Genomic DNA, 21014 nt, shown 5'->3' on the forward strand with positions numbered 1-21014 from the left:
TATCACCTGTGTCTAGCAATACCTGGTATTAATTGATACTCCAGAAATTCTTATTAACTAATTATGAGCTGATCATTCTCTTAGTTTATTCACTTTTTTATAATCACTTCATTGCCTTTTCACCTAAAGCTTCTCTTCAAACTGCTTCTCCCCAGTAGAGCATCCTTGTTGACGCCCTCCTGAATCATTCTCATATTCCTTGCTGTCCTACAATTTCACATATTTGCCAACCACTTACCTCTCTGGTTTCCCCATGTGGTTGTGTCGTTATGTCATTATTTTTAATTACTCTCAGCTCATAAATAGTCCAGTTTCCCCAGGAGCAGAGTCAAAGAGCTGATATTCTTTGGCACATTATAAGACACCGAGGAAAACAGAAAACTCATCATGGACACCTTGGGAAAGGTAAGTGCTACTTTTCAAATAGGTCTATATCATCTTTATTACTTATCCAAAAAGTACACTTTGAAACAAAATTAAGACATTTTCTCCAAACAGGTTGTCAAAGATTTTCGTGGATACTACTCAATGTTTTCCCATCTATGAAAACTCATGCACTACTGTTAGGAAAATAAATTGAAAGAAACTTACTGGGTGATAGTTTGATAATGTATTAAATGCCTTAAAAATGCGCCTATCATTTAACAAAGCAATTCATTCCAAGGAGATAATTATGCTGCTTTTAGTTATTTATTTAGTCGGTTTCCTAGTATTAGATGTTATGTTCCTTCCAGTGTCATACTCTTAAAAACAATGCTTCATTTTCTCCACATCCTCAACAGCATTTATTGTTTGTAGGTTTCTTATTACGGCCGTTCTGACCGGTATGAGATGGGGTGGGAGACAAGAGGGAAGTCCCACAGGGAGGGACATGTGTATACTTGAGGCTGAGTCCTGCTGGTGTTCGACAGAAGCCAGCAAATGTTGTAAAGCAATTATTCTCCAATAAAAGTTTTTTTAAAAAATGCTTCAGTTAATCTGTTTATAAAATCTTAAAAATGCTGATAGTTGGGTACTGGGCTTGAAGTTTCCCCTCCTTTACACTTATCTGAGTTTTCCAAGTTTTTGCCTTGAGTGTGTATCGCTTCTGAAATAGGAGAAGTTTTCCATAAAGTATATAATTTTACTTGCTTTTATTTGAACTTCTTTTGTGGCATTTTCCCCTTTTCTTTGTGTTACAAGACATGTATTATCTCCTCGATTGATTTCTAAGTTTCTCGAAGACGTAATTTACTCAGCTCATAATGTCTTACAGTTACTAGTGCACTAAACTTGCCAATGAAACACCAATAAAATTATGAAGGACTCTAGTACCACCAGATATTAAAAATATCAAAAAGTTATTCACTGAGGTGTCAGTGCAAGAATAGACAGTAAGATAGATTTATGTTTCCAAAAAGAAACTTGTAAATTGAAGAACTTATATAGTAAAGGTGCTAATTTAAGTATAAATGAAAGAAAAATTCATCAGGAGTTCATGCTGAGACAATTCACTTAGATTCTATAAATTTATATTACCCAAAATAATTTGAGGTAGATTTAAGAGTTAAATATTTAAAAATCAAACTATAAAACTCTAGAAATAGGGTGACAAATGGTCTCTATATGGAGAGAAAGTGAAGGACAGGGAAGCCTGGCGTGCTGCCGTGTTCACAGGGTCGCAAAGAACCAACACGACTGAGTGACTGAACGACAAGAATGGAGAGAATTCTCAAAGCGCAGAAATGGATTAAATAATAAAGGAAAACATATTTTTATGAGTCAAAATTTTAAAATGTGTGTGTTATGCATGTATATATGAACATATAGCTTCATAAAAAATAAAGGTCAAAAATCAAGACGGAAAAATCATATATGACAAGTTAGTAGACTGCCAGTCACTCCTTTTATGTGTAAACAGATCAAATGATTAGTAAAAAAAATACCAAGATGCAAGTGGATGCTTATGCAAAATATAGGAACCAAACACTCCACATACACAAAAAATATGTATGACTAACATAAACATAAAAAATTTCAACATTCTTAATATTGAAAAATACTAATAAAAATAAATAGCTAGCTTTTTCTGACAGTCACTTTGTTTTTAATGACCACAGTCAATGCTAATGAGAGTAGGAAAAATGATGACATAGATATTGCTTTATAGTTCAAGGAGTTGTGCCAAATCATTCAAACTTTCTGGAGAGTTAGTTAGAAATCAGTTTCACTCTAACCATGTCTCTATCCTTCCCCTAGTAATTCTTACTTAAGGAAACCAGGCAAGTCAAAGTTATAAACAATATACATTATAATGGTCAAAACAAAGGAAATGATTCTTTTGATTAAGGTAGTTGCTGATTAAGAATATTTGGATATATTCAAATGATGAAATATAAAACAGCTATTTAAAATTATAAAGCATTTTGAAATCATGAGAAAACATTTTAGAACAAGCAAACAGTAAATGTTCAATATATGGTGGCTTTCACTGGCAAAAAACACAACCCTAAAATGTGAAACTGCTCATAAGACATGATCTCTACCATATAAAAATTATTTTAAGAGACTCAAAAGAAATATGCTAAAATTTTACCAGCTTATGTCTGAAATTGCAATGATCTTTTTTCTTTTTTGTGTGATTTTCTTATTGGTACAAATTGCAGCAAGTTAGTGTCATTTGTATGATCAGAAGTTAAATGTTATCGCTAAATGATGTCATCTTATTGTCCTTGTGTCAACAGACAATCACATGCCTGGCAGCCATTGCCTGGAAAAAGAACTCTCTTTCACTTGAGAAAGTGGAGGTTGAGCCACCAAAGGCTGGGGAAGTTCGTATTAAGGTAAATTTAAATCTTTGAACTTGTACTTGTGAAGGCAAGTGTAAGGAAATCTTATTTCATGTATCAAAGTTGTTCCCAGTGTTCCAGCACTCCCACTACTGATACTGAAACAGCTAGTCAGTATCCCTGCCTGTATGCTTTCTGGCTGAATTCCAGGCAGAGCAGTAATACAGTGGCTATGCTACAGGAAATGTTTCATTTCTATGATCAATATGAGTGGATTGAGTCTATCCACAGACAAGAAAACTTAGGCTATTAACTGAGAAGTTTTAAAACTTCTCAATGCCAATTAAATCTTGCAGCAGTTAAACTCATTTTACATTACTAACTTAATGTTTTCAATATGCTAGTTTAAAATCAGTTTTCCCAGAGGATTGGGAAAACATTCCACAATACTGGGCTAAAATGTTTGGTTTCTCAATGGTGATGCTATGGATACGTGGTCAAAAATCCTTCATTGGATAGAATAGACTCTAATATTGCAAACTAGTTGATGACATAGGGTGTACAGAGTCGATTTCAAAAGACCTAGTTTATTTCCAGATCTGAACGTGCACCATGAGAGTGGGCGAGTCATTTTAAATCTTCGAATCTTCCTTTTCCACATCTTTAAGTGAGTGAAGTCGCTCAGTCGTTTCCGACTCTTTGTGACCCCGTGGACTGTAGCCTACCAGGCTCCTCCATCCATGGGATTCTCCAGGCAAGAATACTGGAGTGGGTTACCGTTTCCTTCTCCAGGGGATCTTCCCGACTCAGGGATCGAACCTCCTGAGCCAGGGGTCGAACCCGGGTCTCCCTCATTGGAGGCAGACGCTTTAACCTCTGAGCCACCAGAGTAATTAGACCTGCCCTGTGTTTCTCTGAATATTATTATAGGGATCAAATGAGGTCATTCATGTAAAAAAATTATTCATAATAAGTCTCAGACAAAAGAAAAATTCCCAACTAATTTATCCTTGGCCACTTAATTCCTACCCAGATGACATCTACAGGGATCTGTGGTTCTGATGATCATACTATAAAAGGAATAATCACAGTGAAGTATCCCTTCATCCCAGGCCATGAAGGAGCTGGAATTGTGGAGAGTATTGGCGAAGGAGTGAGCTCAGTGAAACCAGGTAGGAAATGGGCCACAAAAACCTCTGCACAAACAACCCACCACCAAAATGCATTAGCATATTTACAGGAGAAATAAGTTGGTTTGCCTCTAAATTGTTTTGCCTAATCACATATCGTGGTAGTAAATGTATCCAGTGATTCCAAGGGTCACACAGTTTCTCCACTGTCAGCGCTAGCAATCCAGAGTGTCAGTGCCTGAGCCAAGTAACTAGTTGAGATAGGACCAGTGTACTTCTAAATAGATTATAATCTCCTAGGAGCAGAGGCTGCTTGTATTATTTCCAAACAAACAATAAAACTATATTATAAACATTAAGCTTGCTAAGTCACTAGATTTTAATTGTTACTGAAACTAAAAGAAATTATAATTACATGACACAATAGAAGTGTTAGCTAAAAAATAAAAAATAAAAGAAGTGTTAGCTAATATGAAAATGGCAATCATATTGCAATATAAATGTATCAAATCAATATAAACTTACACACAATTTTGTTTATCAAATATATGTCAGTAAAAACTTTTTTCTAATGAATTATTTGTCAGCAGAAAGGGAAATTTTATAATCTGGCAAGTTAATTTATTCCGACATAACTGCAGAATTCACAGTTTCCTTTTTTATTGAAATACAGTTGACACACACACAATACTATGCTACAGGAATTTCTTAGCAATCCAGTGGTTAGGACTCCATGCTGTCCTGTCAACAGCCTGGGTTCAATGCCTGATTGGGGAATTAAGATCCTATAAGCCTATACAAATACATATAAGTATGTGTGTATCAGTTCAGTTCAATTCAGTCACTCAGTTGTGTCCAATATTTTGGGACCCCATGGACTATAGCATGCCAGGCTTCCCTGTCCATCTCCAGCTCCCAGAGCTTGCTCAAATTCAAGCCCATCAAATTCATGCCATCCAACCATCTCATCCTCTGCCATCCAACCATGTCATCTTCTGTTGTCCCCTTCTCCTCCTGCCTTCAATCTTTCCCATCATCAGGGTCTTATCCAATGAGTCAGTTCTTTGCATCAGGTGGCAAAAGTATTGGCCACAGCTTCAGCATCAGTCTTCCAATGAATATTCAGGACTGATTTCCTTTAGGATGGACTGGTTTGATCTCCTTGCAGTCCAAGGAACTCTCAAGAGTCTTCTCCAACACTACAGTTCAAAACCATCAATTCTTCGGCACTCAACTTTCCTTATAGCCCAACTATCACATCCATATGTGACTACTGGAAAAACCATAGCTTTGACTAGATGGACCTCTGTTGACAAAGTAATGTCTCTGCTTTTTAATATTCTGTCTAGGTGGGTCATAGCTTTTCTTCCAAGGAGCAAGCATCTTTTAATTTCATGGCTGCAGTCACCATCTGCAGTGATTTTGGAGCCCAAGAAAATAAAGTCTGTCACTATTTCCATTGTTTCTCCACCTATTTGCCATGAAATGATGGGACCAGGTGCCATGATCTGAATTTTTGAATGCTGAGCTTTAAGCCAGCTTTTTTCACTTTTCTCTTTCTCTGTCATCAAGAGGCTCTTTAGTTCCTCTTCACTTTCTGCCATAAGGGTGGTATCATCTGCATATCTGAGGTTATTGATATTTCTCCCAGCAATCTTGATTCCAGCTTGTGCTTCATCCAACCTGGCATTTCACATGATGTACTCTGCATTTAAATTAGATAAGCAGGGTGACAATATACAGCCTTGATGTACTTCTTTCCCGATTTGGAACCAGTCTGTTGTTCCATGTCCAGTTCTAACTGTTGCTTCCTGACCTGCATACATATGTCTCAGGAGGCAGGTAAAATAGTCTGGTATTCCCATCTCTTTAAGAATTTCCCACAGTTTGTTGTGATCTACACAGTCAAAAGTTTTAGCATAATCAATAAAGCAGAAGTAGATGTTTTTCTGGAATTCTCTTGCTTTTTCTATGATCCAACGAATGTTGGCATTTTGATCTCTGGTTCCTCAGACTGTGTTCATTAATTCTCTTCACCTTCCCAGCCTGTAACCCTGGGTCCCAGGAGGGTTAATTATTGGACCTACACATAATCAGTATGCTCTCTAGAACTGTGCAACCTAAAAAACCACCCTCTGTAGTAAGCGCTCCAGGAGCAGCCTCTCTCTGCAGAAAGAAAGCTATTCCTTTTACTCTCTGAACTGAGAATATCTTGAACCACAGCCCCCTAAAGAAAACATGTCATAGACCTGCTGTGGGTCTATGTGCCATCATGGGGCAGGTAGGCTCAATAGAAAGGTCTCTGCTGTTATCCAGCTTCAGGCAGGTAACGACCTCTGCGGACATAAATCTCTCAAAGGAAAACCAAAAGGTTAGAATAGATGACATCTCTAAGGGTCATTCCCAGTTTTATTAGTTTATTTCCAGAGTAAAAGCAGACCTACAATTATCTATCCAGCAAGGAATATCCCCATATTTCCATCATTTGTCCAAAATAATAATGGGATTTCTGAAACCAGGTTATAGGATTTTTCCTCCAAAATAGCCATGGGATATGTTATACTTGTCATAATCTGTCCGCAGCAAGTTATCAAATCATTCAATGAAGTTTTTATCACCGCACTATTGTGTTTCAATAATATTTTAAACTAATGATTTTTTTTCCCTATATATAGGAGATAAAGTCCTCACACTTCCTCTTCCACAGTGTAGAGAATGCAGCGCCTGCTTGCATCCCAAGGGAAACTTCTGTGAGAAGCAAGAGTTAGTAGATTTGCCCATCTTTTGTTTATCTTGTCACTTTTTATTAAATCGCTTATATTGTGCAAGCACTGACCTGGAGCTAAAGGTGTTCATTTCTCTCCTTACAACTCTGTGTTTCTGGGTTGCTGCTGTGCCCGTCCGTGTCATGGCTGAACAGCCTTCTGCCCTCTTCTGGATTAATGCTGGATGGTACAAGCAGGTTTACCTGCAAAGGAGAAAAGATCTACCACTGTTTCCGCGCAAGTACATTCACCGAATATACTGTTGTGCCTGAGATTTCGGTGGTAAAAATTGATGCTGCTGCTCCCATGGATAAAATTTGTATCATAAGCTGTGAGGTGCCTACAGGATACGGGGCTGCTGTTCACTCTGCCCAGGTGAGGAAAACAGCTGTGTGTTAGTATGTTACAGTGATCTGCCGAGAAAACATAAAAACAAGACCAAAACAGTCCAAATGTTTCAACTGGGGTCTATAGTTCCAAAAGCCTCAATGGTTGTTTTTGTTTGTTTTCTTAATTATACAAGTGTCCAGATGTGATTCCTAACACAAACATGACTTGTGAATTTGTAGGTCACTCCTGGTTCTACCTGTGTGGTCTTTGGACTTGGAGGAATCGGCTCAGCTATTGTCATGGGCTGTAAAGCCTCTGGTGCTTCTAGAATCATTGGAGTTGATATCAACGAGGAAAAATTTCCTCGGGCAAAAGCATTAGGGGTCACAGATTTTCTCAACCCTTCGAATCTCAAGAAGCCCGTCCAGGAGGTGGTCAAGGAGATGACAGGCACCGGTGTTGACTTTGCCTTTGAGGCCATCGGACTCACAGAAACCATGGTGTGTGGGTTCGGGTCACAGTGAGTAGAAGCAGATCTGTAGGTTTGGTTCTAGACCAGCACAATTAAGTGAACATTGTAATAAAATGAGTCAAGTAATTTTCTGGTTTTCCACCACACATAAAAATTACATTTATACTATACTGTAGTCTATTAGTATGCAATAGCATTTTGTCTAAGAAAAAACAATGTACACACCTTAATTTTAAAACAGTTTATTGCTAAAATATGCTAATCATCTGAGCCTTCAGTGAGAGTGATTATCTTTTTTAATAGTAACAAAGATCACTGATTACATATCATAATAAGAAATATAATAGTGAAAATGTTTGAAATACTGTGAGAATTACCAAATGTGACACAGACAAAAAAGAAGCAAATGCTGTTGGAAAAAATGTGCTGATAGACTTACTCAACACAGGGTTGCCACAAACCTTCAATCTGTAAAAAATGCAATATCTGCAAAATGGAAAACACAGTAAAATGAATTTTGTCTATAGATGCTTGCTTAGTGGGTGGGAACACACTATGTATAAAACTCCCCTGAACACATGTTTTGGACCTGTGGACCCCAAACCTAAAAATGGAATGTATAGTCACTCTAAAATATCCATCTTAAAAATAAAAGCAATATATACTTTAAAGATATGATACTATAATATATGAAGTTTAAATAAGCACTATTTCCTTTCCTGTAGTCCTAGCTCTTTATCCACGAACATGTTTTTATATTTAAGTATCAACATTATGTAATTCACATATGATATTCTTGTGTGTTCTGTTTCAGAACCATTCATCATTTGAAAAATGAGCCTATGCACCAGTATGTTAAGTTCAGGGAGAATAAAGTAGACCCTACACTCTTGGAACTGACAGAATAGAGGAAAGAATTAGGCATTCGATTCATTTCAGAGTGTATCTAACGTACATGATCAAAGGGTGAAGGAAGTAGATGCACTGATGTAACAGGAAAGAGACAGGCAAAATGCAGGAAGGGGAGAGATAGAAGGTTAAGAACCAGAAAAGAAGTAAAATAGATTGACCTGAAGTATACTCTACACCCTTAAAAAACTGGATTTTTTTTTAATGAAGCTTCACACACACATATGTATATATTTGTTTTGTTTAAATATAAATGAACTAAACAGTGTCATACAAGTGAGAAGGTCAGGCAAAGAATAATAGTGTGTGTGGTCTTTGAAGTGGCAGGTAATTTTATTAAATAAACACACAGTACTTACTCTGTGCCAGATAACATTGTAAATGTTTTAATCACTTAAGCCTTATAACAAATCTATGACATAGGTGGTATTATTCTTCTTTTTACAAATAGACATAGGGAGGTTAAGTAACTTGCCTAAAGTCACACGGCAGCAGGGTCTTTGCCACTTTACTCTAAACTCTTTACCACTAAACTCTACTGGTTCTCTAATGGGATTCCATCACTGGCAGTGTTGAAAGCTGAGCTCAAAGTAAGTAGCATCTGCCCAGGAAAAGGTCTGAAATCTAGGAATCCACAATTCCTTCCAACACTGCAGATAGTTGCTACTTACATATGGGCATCTACTTACAGTCATTATTCTCATTATCAGGTTGCTGCTTGGGACTCCTGCAACCTGAGCCATGGTGTCTGTATAATCACTGGGGTGTCTGCACCAAATTTAAAGTTTTCCCTTTCTGGTCAAACAGTTTTCACTGGACGGACACTGAAGGGTGCGTGTTTAGGAGGTAAGTCAGTTGCTTTTGCTTTCACGAAACCTCTTTCAACTTTGTCAGTTTAGCTCAGTTCAGTCACTCAGTCTTGTCCAACTCTTTGCGATCCCATGAATCGCAGCACGCCAGGCCTCCCTGTCCATCACCAACTCCCAGAGTTTACTCAAACTCATGCCCATCAAGTCGGTGATGCCATCCAGCCATCTCATCCTCTGTCGTCCCCTTCTCCTCCTGCCCCCAATCCTTCCCAGCATCAAGGACTTTTCCAATGAGTCAACTCTTCGCATGAGGTGGACAAAGTATTGGAGTTTCAGCTTCAGCATCAGTCCTTCCAATGAACACTCAGGACTGATCTCCTTTAGGATGGACTGGTTGGATCTCCTTGCAGTCCAAGGGACTCTCAAGAGTCTTCTCCAACACCACAGTTCAAAACCATCAATTTTTCAGTGCTCAGCTTTCTTCACAGTCCAACTCTCACATCCATACATGACCACTGGAAAAACCATAGCCTTGACCAGATGGACCTTTGTTGGCAAATAATGTCTCTGCTTTTTAATATGCTATCTAGGTTGGTCATAACTTTCCTTCCAAGGAGTAAGCGTCTTTTAATTTCATGGCTGCAGTCACCATCTGCAGTGATTTTGGAGCCCCAAAAAATAAAGTCTGACACGGTTTCCACTGTCTCCCTATCTATTTCCCATGAGGTGATGGGACCAGATGCCATGGTCTTAGTTTTCTGAATGTTGAGCTTTAAGCCAACTTTTTCACTCTCCTCTTTCACTTTCAACTTTGTAGAAACATGTAATTCAAAATTTTCCTCCTTGGGGAAACAGACCTATAATGGTATAAGTTTTCAAAGACTTCCCCTCCAATGAATTGGTATATTTTGCAGATCAATTTTAGCCAATTTAATTAAATAGGTTTTTTTTTTTTTACATTTAAATAAAATTTTTTATCTCCTACAAAATAGTTTCTGGGTTTTCCCAGTGTTTGGAATAATTCAGCTAAGTTCAGTTCTGCACTGGTGGACTCAAAGTTTGTTGTGCTATTTTAACAGCAAGGCTTTCTGAATAATTACATGTACCAACTTGGTATTTGGCACTGATATTTGTCTTCCCATAGGAGCCCTTATTTCTGAGCAGTACTGACTAATAGCTTTACTAAATTAATATTTCCATCTCCATCCATTGCTCTGATCAAAAGTTCCCATGCCATCTCAATGTGTGTGAATAGAGAGATGAGGAAATAGTTGTATAATGTTAAACCCAGGAGGTGGGCTGGAGACTGCTACTTTATTTTTAATTAGTTTTTAACCCAATAACATGTGAATATTGACCCAATTTTTTTCCAAAGGTGTTCTAGGTAACAGAACTGTCTGTAGCAGCCACACTTAGCAACAAAAGCCAACAACTTCTGATGTACAAATGAACTCATCAATGGCAAATTTTCAGAATAGTTTACCCATCTCCACAACTTACTGATTTTTCTTTTGGTTAGTTTGATATTTCTCAAATCTTATTACTTATTTTTATTTTGCAGATTATAAAACCAGAGACTGTTTTCCCCAACTAGTGACTGCTTACCTACAAAATAAAATTAATATAGATCCATTAATAACCCATCAGTTGCCTTTTGACCAACTCCACAAAGCTTTCGAGGTGTATCATGCTGGAAAAACGTGAGTGTTTTCTTTGATGAATTTCTGTACCCTGAACTCACAGAAAAAATGACTTCTCAAACATTCCTAAGTGGTTTTGTGAAAAAAAGATGACTACCTGAAGACCTTCAATATCTTTCATATACTCTATCCTATTTCCTGTTGTCACAAGGATAAGAAAAGGTTTTATCTGCAAGTTCCTCTTCGGGAAAGACCTGTATTAACTTATCTCAAAGAAATGTTTGAGGAGGCAGTCTACTCCACATCAGTCAATTATGCATTATTTTTCTGATTAGAGAAATAATCTAGAATAAATAAGCTGATGTTACTGGCATCATAAAATCTTACAAGGACCTTCAAGGCAAAGGTTCAGACTCTACCTAGGGCACAAAGCCTTTCTACATAATTTCCTGACAAATGTCAGTCTGCTCCAGCTAGCATACTTTTAGGGATGAAGTGTTTACTCACTGTGTTCATGTATGCACTCAATGCATGTTGAGTGATGGTACACTCTTTGCCAGGACTGTCCTGAGTTCTGGGGACAGTGGGGAGCAAGTAACAAGGAGTAAATGAGAAATTACTTCTGTGATGAATTCTTTGACTTTCTAATTCTGGTTCTTAAGAACATCTCTCTTTCCTATTCTCTCCCCACTTCTCTACCTATATCATTTGTTTGTTTTATGATTTCTTTTTATTTTAAGATAGGAATTTAAATTTTAGCCTGCTATATACCTTGTTGGTTTAGACCTAGCATGTCAGCCCATTTAAATCAAGAATGAAGAGCCAAGAAAACTCATCTAAAATTTTAGAAACAAATAATAGAGGAGGGGAATGGATCTAGCAGGTAGTAGACACACTACAAACAGAAAGGATCTAAGGGATCCTTTTAGACATGGTATTAGATTCTAAGATTGATGGGAGCTGATCAGAAGCTGTAGCAAAGGGTTTGGATGTCTTTGTGATTAAGTAGCCAGAAGGAATGGTGCTCAAAGTTGGGGTCTTCCTGTTATAGCTGATTTGGGATCCTGCTTTCACCCCATCCTATATTTCTTATAGGTAAACTAGATGAAGGTGGAGTGGGGTGGGGATAGGCAACTAAGTCTTTCAATACAGTGCATAATTGCTTTGCTGATATCACTGTTTCTCAAGGAATTCAGTTGCTTTATTATTACACTTTTATGTTTCAGGATCCGCTGTGTTCTGCTGTTCTGAGATCCCAAATAATGAAAGGTGCAAGGATATCCTTGGGAGTTTATTCCTTTCCTGTTTCACCTCCCTGATTGTTCCAGTGCAGTGAAAAGAGCAGCAAAAATATGGAAATGCAGTCTGATTGTAAAAATGAAATAAGTGCACCTTGAATTTAATTATAATAAAATAACCTCTTAGAGAACAGATGTTATACAATTCATTTTATGACATTAAAAAAAGGGATGGTGGGATTTGATTTATAATAATAGTGATATGTCCATCAACCCAATGATCTCTGTCATTAGTCCACGAAAGCTGTCCCTGAGTTATCCCTTATTCCTATTCTCAATATACAGATTTCTCTATATCTTTCACACCACTCCAGGGTTTACATGATTTTGCTGTTTCTACAACACATGGGGTCTCATAAATTCTTGGAAGGCTCTCTCGGGACACAGTGAGCCATTTTCTATCCTGGGGTCTTCATACCATCCTATGCCTACAATGCCCACGACACGCTGAGGCACAGTTCCCATCTGCTTTCAAACATACAAGCATATCTGGGAAATCTTGCCACCTGCACCCCGAGGAAGCATGTGTAGGACTCTTTAAGAGAAACTCACCTAGGACCTCATAACTTCCTTTTCAAGTCTTTTTCTCTTCACTAAACAAATATAATTATTTCCTCAGTCATTTACATTCTCCTTAAACTTTTGCTGTTGAAACAAAGAAATCACAAGGAAAATTTCTTTTATAATCTTGTTTCATTTGTAATATCGCTTTCTGAGATTTGAGCTCAAAATGTCCAGCTGACTTAATGAGGGAAGGTCCAAGAATTTTAAAAAAACACATGAAGATTTTTCTTAAGTGAATACTTTAAATATAATCCTGCCAGTCTATCTCTGTCACCTTAACAAACCCTTCCCTCTCTGAGTATCAGCTGCTACATTGTCAAGTGGGAAAAGAAGAGTAATGTTATAAGATGATTTTTAAAACTGGAGATCACATGTATAAATGAAGAAATAAAATGAAAACATGTATAAAATTTTAAAGAATAGAATAATTGGGATCTAAGAAAAAGGAAAAGATAAGGCAAAGAAATTAAGAAATTTTAAACCAAGAATTTAAGAATAAAAATTATAGAATTCAAACATTCTGAAAAACAGAAAGACAAGGCTAGGAGAAATTGAGTTTCAAAAGAATAAAATAACTACTTTGTTACATAGATAAAAGCTATCAATGTGACCTAAAATCATGAGGAAAAAAATTAGTAACAGAATGTATTCTTAACAAAATACAACTGGAAAAATAAAAGAGCTGATACCAGAGTTGTATCAGAAGCTTGGGGTTGGAAATACCCAGCTACCAAGAACTGTCCCCCAAGCTGGAAGACTTCTATACTTGAACAGAAGCTTGGAAAGAAAAACAAAAACAAAAACCCCATGAAACACACAGCAGGGCCAGGAGAAAGATGCACTTAGATGGAAGGCTTTTTCCTGAACCTCACTGTCCCCAGACACTATTAGAGAGACACTTATGTTGATTCTATTGCATCAAAATTGTTGCTGCCTCTTTTTTTGTTTCTTTTTGTTGGGAGCATGGTGCAACATGCAGGATCTTAGTTCCCTAACCAGGGATGGAACCCTTGTCCTCTGCATTGGGAGCATGAGGTCTTAACCACCTGACCACTAGGAAAGTCCTTGTTGCCTCTTACCAGTCTTTTCCTCTGTGATTGATCTTTGGACAATTCTATAAAAGGAGTCCTAGTTAGGCATATTTCTGTAGCTTTCATAATATCTCTTTTCTACCTCCTAGCTTTTAGGGTGTTTCCTTCTATTTCTGACACTGTCTTCAAAATGTCTCCAGTTATTTATTTGTGAAAACATTATTTCACACATTCACTTCTGCTTTTTTTGTAGCCAGTTGTCTCATGCTCTATCCCCCCAGGACAGTTGAGTAGGTTTTATATTTTGTTTGCTTTTGAAATAAAATGGACAAAGAATTATTAATTTCATGGCATCTTTCTCAGATTTCAAGAAGTCAGAGTGCTAGGGGGTCATTATTTCTCTTGTGAGATCACAATAGCACCATCACACTTTATTAAGAGTATCTCCTGGTTTACTGTTTAGGGCAAATCATATCTGTATTCCCTGTATCTGGTACAAAGTAAGTGCTCAATGAATTTTTTTGGAAGAATAAATCACAAAAAATCCATGAAAAGTTAAGAAGTTTTGCTCAATGCTTTAGGCTAAAACAAAGATTATTTTCAGAAATAAAGAAGGCAGAGAAGCAGAAGGAAAGGAGAATAATTCTCTGAGAACCTCCAATTCAGAAAGCCTCAGAATAATGAAGATGTAGGAAGAAGAGATGATAGAACAAAGCTAAAATGGATGAGAATTTGTGTCCACTGTTATGTTTAAAGGTAAAGATTAACCGCTGTCTTTCTGATGATTTCAATTTTTATCCACTATATACAATGGATGCTAGAAGGTCAGAGAGTTATATAAACTTCCTAAATAAGCCACCAGAGTATAACTGAGTACTTACTAAATACCAGCCACTGTGCTAAGTACTTCACGATCATCATATAATCTTCATCTTGGCTCTATGTGTTCGGGAATATTATCTCCATTTCACAGATGAAGTAACTAATATACAGAGAGACTGATTAATTTGCTCACTATGAAAGCTATGTGACAAAACAAAGACTGAAGTCTAAGCAATATAAAGGCTGTGCTCTAAGTCATTTTTCTTTATTACCATTTAGCAAGGAGTTCATAAATAATAAGGCTACTTAATATTTATTATTGTGAAAGTAAAAGTGTTTGTCACTCAGTTGTGTCCAACTCTTTGTGGCCCCATGGACTGTAGCCCACCAGGTCCTCTGTCCATGGGATTTTTCAGGCAAGAATGCTGGAGTGGGTTGCCATTTCCTTCTCCAGGAGATCTTCCTGACCCAAGGTTGGAACCTGGTGTCCTGCATTGCAAGCAGATTCTTTACCATCTGAGCCACCAGGGAAGCCCAATTATTATTATTATTATTATTTCTATATTTGTGGTATAAATAAATTGCTATGAGAAAAGCACAATGGATATGATCTTGTGACACAAAAGCTCCAAAAACTGAGTAGACCGTGAAAAGATAGACTGAATTCATTTCAGACTGTGAAGGAAATGGGACAGTAGAGAATGGAAGGAACAGGCAGTCAGGGATTCTTTTTCATGCTGTGAGTTTAAAAAAAGGAAAGAACTGAGGCTTGATGTTTCAGCAGCTCTGCTTTTAAAATGCAACCTAAGTACATATGGATATGGACATAGATGCAGATATGTATATGGATATGGGACTCCTGACTGTCCAGGCATTCTTCCCAAGCTCACAGGACAGAAAACCACAAGTGAGACCCAACTAGCTAACTTTCATTTCTTACTTCTCACAATTGATATAGAGATTGAATAGAGGTGAAAAGAAAACAGTATATATGACTTTAATCAGATTTGCCTCCTCTCTCCTTGTCAATATATTCTATGACTATAGTAAACCTGTGAAGTACTGTTAATTCTTGGTGTTTTCAGCTGCACCATAAACTGGCTGTCTAATATCTCTATGTGTGTGCTCAGTTGTGTCCAACTCTTTGCAACTCCATGGACTGTAGCCCACCAATTCCTCTGTCCACGGGATTTCCCAGGTAAGAATATTGGAGTGGGTTGCCATTTTCTTCTCCAGGGATCTTGCCAATATGGGGATCAAACCCATGTCTCCTGAGTTTCCTGCACTGGCAGGCAGATTCTTTACCACCAGTACCTCTTGGGAAGCCCCCCAGCTAGCTAATATCTCACAAAACTATTTTTCATTCCTCTAATCTGGGTTGTAAGAACGATGAAGATATTTTACCTTTCACTTTACTTCTTATGTACTAATATGAATTTTTAGTATAAGCATGCATAACTGAAATATACAGAAGTGAGGTAAAAACACAAGTGAGTACATGGATTTTCAAAATATACATGGCCTTGAAATCTAACTCCTGAAAGGTGATGCTGTGAAAGTGCTGCGCTGAATATGCCAGCAAATTTGGGAAACTCCACAGTGGCCACAGGACTGGAAAAGTCAGTTTGCATTCCAATCCCAAAGAAAGACAATGCCAAAGAATGCTCAAACTACCTCACAATTGCACTCATCTCACATGCTAGCAAAGTAAAGCTCAAAATTCTCCAAGCCAGGCTTCAACAGTACATGAACTGGCCTTGAACCACAGCTAAATAATATCTTTAGGTTATGAGACTCTGCTAAATATAACATTGACTTTTGAAAGTTTCAGACATAAAACAAAAGAAAATTGAATAGTCAAATGTAGCTTTGTTAAAAAATAAAAATTGTGAAGTATTCTAAATGGAAGGGACCTGAACATGCGTTGATTTCATTAACCAGTGGAGCTCATATACCCCACAAAGCATAGCTTTAAATGATACAAGTAACTAAAGCCAATGTTCAACATGTTATACTAATATTGGCTCAAGTTCCCAATTTTAAAAAACCTGGGGATGTGCCTGTAATGAATAGGAAACTTGCTTATCTTGTTTGCCTTTTAAATAACTATCTCAGTTATCTGAGATATCTCAGTTATCTGAGTGATTCTCTTAGAATCTTGTTCACAGTAGAGGATCAACTGTTATTTACAATAATGAATTAACAAATCCATGGACATGAGGAGGCCACTTTTTCTGAAGTGGAGGGACAATATCTGAAGTCCGGTCATAGCTGAACTATTACCATGTTTTCAATTATTAAAACAGAACATAAATTTTCATAGAAAAAAGTGGTTTTTAAACAATAAACCAATACTAGTAACTCAGATATTTCCCAAATCTATCTTTTATTCTGTTTTTTTATCTGCCATATGCCTAATAAATACATATGCCACATTGTTCTTGAACTGGAGACATGGTGATCAACAAGGAAAATAAGATCCCAAGTTTTATTTTCCAGGTATATGGGGAGTGACAGAATGAACAAGTGAATAAATAAATGAACAGGTTATGAAGGGAGTTATAAAGAAAATAAAAGAGGGTGATGTACCAGAGAATATCTGAGAAAAATATTCTTGATTGGGTGATCAGTGTATGTGTGGGAAGAATGAATACGAACACATTCAGGATTCTGGGTCTAATAACTGAAAATCTTGTACCAAAAAACCACATAGAAGCATAGAATTTTTAGAACTGGAAGTTAAAGGAGATACTACAGTCCAATGTCCTCATTTCAAGGACAAGAAGACTGAAGTCTGGAAAGTTAAGAACCCTTTATAACAGGAAAATTTAATTCAAAGTGAGTCTGTACAACACAGTTCAGACCTTTTTACTTCCAGTTCAGAAATATATTCTCTTTATTAAAATTGAAGCAGTTATAATGGTTACAAAAGGAGAAAGACTAGGGGAGGGATAAATTAGGAGTTTGGAGTTAACATACACACACTACTATACATAAAATAGATAATTAACAAGGACCTAGTGCACAGCACAGAGAACTCTACTCAATATTCTGTAATAACCTATATGAGAAAAGAATCTGAAGAAGAATGGATATGTGTGTATGTGTAACTGAATCACTTTGCTGTACACCTAAAACTAACACAACATTGTAAATCTACTTCACTATAAAATGCAAATAAGGTGAAAAGATAAAGTTACACTATAGATGAAAAATAAAATGTTCAAATATTAAAAAAGAAAAAAATCAAATCATTTGTAGAACTGCTTCCTAAAAAGAATTTACTTTTGTCAGTTTCCTTTTGGTGGTTTTGAAGTACTTAGCACAAAACAGGCACAGAAAAAGTGAGATGAACCACACTGGATTACCTACAATAAATGACTTGATATAGCTGCTTTAACTGTCAATCAGGTAGACGTGCTGTGAATGCAAGGATGGAGAAGGGGTAAGGAGAAAGCAGTTATTTGTAATATATATCCAGGCACACTGGTAAATGGAGTTGTGGCAGGCAGAATTCCAAAACATCTTCCATACTCAACCAAGATTTCCTGTGAATTAGATGACTATTATCTCCATGATTATGTTACATGAATAACTAGGGGCTTCCCTAGTGGCTCAGATGGTAAAGCATCTGCCTGCAATGCGGGAGTCCCGGGTTCTATCCCTGGGTCAGGGAGACCCCCTGGAGAAGGAAATGGCAGCTCACTCCAGTATTCTTGCCTGGAAAATTCCAAGGACAGAGGAACCTGGTGGGCTACACAGTCCATGGGGTCGCAAAGAGTTGGACACAACTGAGAAACTTCACTTTCTTTCTTTATGTTAACCTGGCCAAACGAGACTATCTAAATTGGCTTGATCTAATTACAAGAGCACTTAAAAACAGAGGGAGAAATCTGAGAGATTTGAAACATAAGGATTCAATGCACTGATGCTGGCTTGAAGATGGAGGTGCCATGTGCAAGGGCTGTAGCTAACCTCTGAGAACCAAGAGTGAACCCTGGGTGGCAGCCATCAAGGAAATGAGGCCTTAGTCCTACATTTACAAGGAAATTAATTCTGCCAATAAACAGAATGAGCTTAGAAGAAGATTCTTTCCCAGAGTCTAAAGATTAAGAGCCCAGCCCAGCCAATCACCTTGATGCTGGCCTTCGAGGACCCAGTTGAGCCTGCCTAGACTTCTGACCCACATTGCTGTCAACTAATAAGTGGGTGTTGTTTTAAGCCACTGCATCTGTGAGGTTTTCTCTTTATTTTGTTACATACACACACAAAAAGATGCAGCTGTCAACTTAATTGGTCATATTTAAACCACAATAAGGACATAAAGAGGAGGGTGTTACTAGCCCCCTTTTTCAAATGAGAAAAATAAGAGACACAGGGACATTAGGTGACTTGCCCAAGGTCACACATAGTTTGACTCTTTTTGCAAAGAAGATAATGTCATGTTGAGTACGTAGGTAGTTAGCCCTCAGAACAACTTGACAATATTTTAAACTAGAAAACCAGTTATTCTAACTAATTTTTCTAATGCATAGATTGGTAAAAATTAGACATTTTACAAACTCTATGTGTTTCATTTGGCTCAGTAGTAAAGAATTTGCCTGACATTTCAGGAGACGTAGATTTGATCCCTGGGTCAGGAAAATTCCCCTGAGGAAAGAAGTGGCAACCCACTCCAGTTTTCTTGCCTGGGAAATTACAAGGCCAGAGAAGACTGGCGGGCTACAGCCCATGCGGTCACAAAAGAGTTGGGCAAGACTGAGCAACTAAACAGCAACAAACGTATCTCATTTGGATGTCTAGAAGCCTATATTTGTGTTCTTTTTATCACTTCCTTTTAAGTATTAAATTTAAAATTAAAAAAAAATCCAGTATTATTGAAAGTCAATAGGTTTATCGTAATTAGAAGGTAACAAAGATTAAAAAAATTTTTTAATAAAAATAATTAAGGCATTAAGAAGAAAAGCTTTCAAAAAAAAAGAGAAGACAAAAACACCCCACAGAAATGATAACAGGAAAAAAAGCTAGGAGGAGAAAAACATAATATCAAACATATGACTACTTGAAATTTAAACAGGGATGAAGCAAATAGGAAATTATGAAAGTAATAGAAAAGTTCCAAGATCTGGAAATATAGAATACTTCTCTTTGCACACTAAAAAAAATCCCTCATCAAGTACCAAAAACAATTAATGAAAAAATACTCACAAATGAATTATTGTGACATTTCAGAACATCAAAGCAGAAAGATTTTCTTAAAAAATATTTCAGAAAAAAGCACATTATGACAATAAATTCATAAGTAAATAAATAAAAATTTTAAATCAGAATGACTTCATACTTCTCATCAGCTTCATTAGTGATATGAAAATATTAACAATGACTTCAAAATTATAATGGAAACTATTCTGAACCTATTTTCTAAATCCAGCTATATCAAGATTGGAGAGAGTATAGAAGTCTGGAAGAGGTCTAGAGATCCAGAAAGTGGATCCTGTGCTAAAGAACCTATTACTGAGGATTCAGGCACTACAGATGTCCACAGCACATACCTAATGTTTAACTTCTCTTTTTTTCTTTTGAAGTTAAATTTAGAAATTATCAGGGAAGCCTGGCACGCCACCGTCTGTGGGGTCACAAAGAGTCAGACATGAGTTACCGACTGAACAACAGCAACAACCACAGAAATTATCAAATTTTACTTCACTACTTATCATATTAGCAGATATTATTTAGAATGCAAGTGTTGCAGATGTTTGAAGTTTGAGCCAATCTGGGATATACTTGCCATTCAAATTGGCAAAAGCACCAGTTGGTCTTTATTTTTTAATTAATCTTTATCAGAGTATAGTTTTTACAATGTTGTGCTAGCTTCTACTATACAGAAAAGTTAATCAGGTATACATATACATATATCCACTCTTTTAGATTGAATCAGATATATATGTATACCCACTGTTTCAGATTCTTTTCCCATAGGAGTCATCACTGAGTATTGAGTAGTTCCCTCTGCTACACAGTAGGTTCTTGTTATCTATTTTATATATAGTGAAAGTGAAGTTGCTCAGTTGTGTCCAACTCTTTGCAACCCCATGGACTGTTGCCTACCAGGCTCCTCTGTCCATGGAATTTTTCAGGCAAGAGTACTGGAGTGGGTTGCCATTGCCTTCTCCAGGGGATCTTCCTGACCCAGGGATTGAACCTGAGTCTCCCGCATTGCAGGCAGATGCTTTACCCTCTGAGCCACCAGGGAAGCCCCTCTGTATAGCAATGTGTCCGTTTATCCCTCTCCCCCTTTCCTCCTTGGTAACCATTAGCTTGTTTTCTACATATGTGACTCTTTTTCTGTTTTGTAAATAAACTCATTTGTACCATTTTTTTTAGATTCTCCATATAAGGGATATAACTAAATATTTGTTTCTGTCTGACTCGCTTCACTCCGTATGATAATCTCTAAGTCCATCCATGTCACTGCA

The 21014-nt window shown here is 37.1% G+C and overlaps 1 protein-coding gene across 1 annotated transcript; it reads left to right on the forward strand.

The window, feature by feature from the left end:
• The first annotated feature begins 316 nt into the window (after positions 1-316).
• Positions 317-12252, forward strand: LOC122673434 (alcohol dehydrogenase 1-like). The gene is made up of 9 exons (XM_043871226.1): positions 317-405; positions 2724-2822; positions 3802-3940; positions 6574-6661; positions 6819-7038; positions 7233-7493; positions 9085-9220; positions 10745-10883; positions 12050-12252. The coding sequence occupies exons 1-9, from the start codon at positions 388-390 to the stop codon at positions 12072-12074; spliced, it is 1125 nt and encodes a 374-aa protein (XP_043727161.1). The 5' UTR covers positions 317-387; the 3' UTR covers positions 12075-12252.
• Positions 12253-21014: the final 8762 nt, after the last annotated feature.

This window comes from Cervus elaphus, chromosome 17 (genome assembly GCF_910594005.1).
Source record: "Cervus elaphus chromosome 17, mCerEla1.1, whole genome shotgun sequence".
In the NCBI taxonomy this organism is placed as follows: domain Eukaryota; kingdom Metazoa; phylum Chordata; class Mammalia; order Artiodactyla; family Cervidae; genus Cervus; species Cervus elaphus.

Coding starts and splice junctions, on each gene's coding strand:
- LOC122673434 (XM_043871226.1), top strand. Junction 3,941..6,573: donor AGTGAGCTCAGTGAAACCAG/GTAGGAAATGGG, acceptor CCCTATATATAG/GAGATAAAGTCCTCACACTT. Junction 7,039..7,232: donor CTGCTGTTCACTCTGCCCAG/GTGAGGAAAACA, acceptor GTGAATTTGTAG/GTCACTCCTGGTTCTACCTG.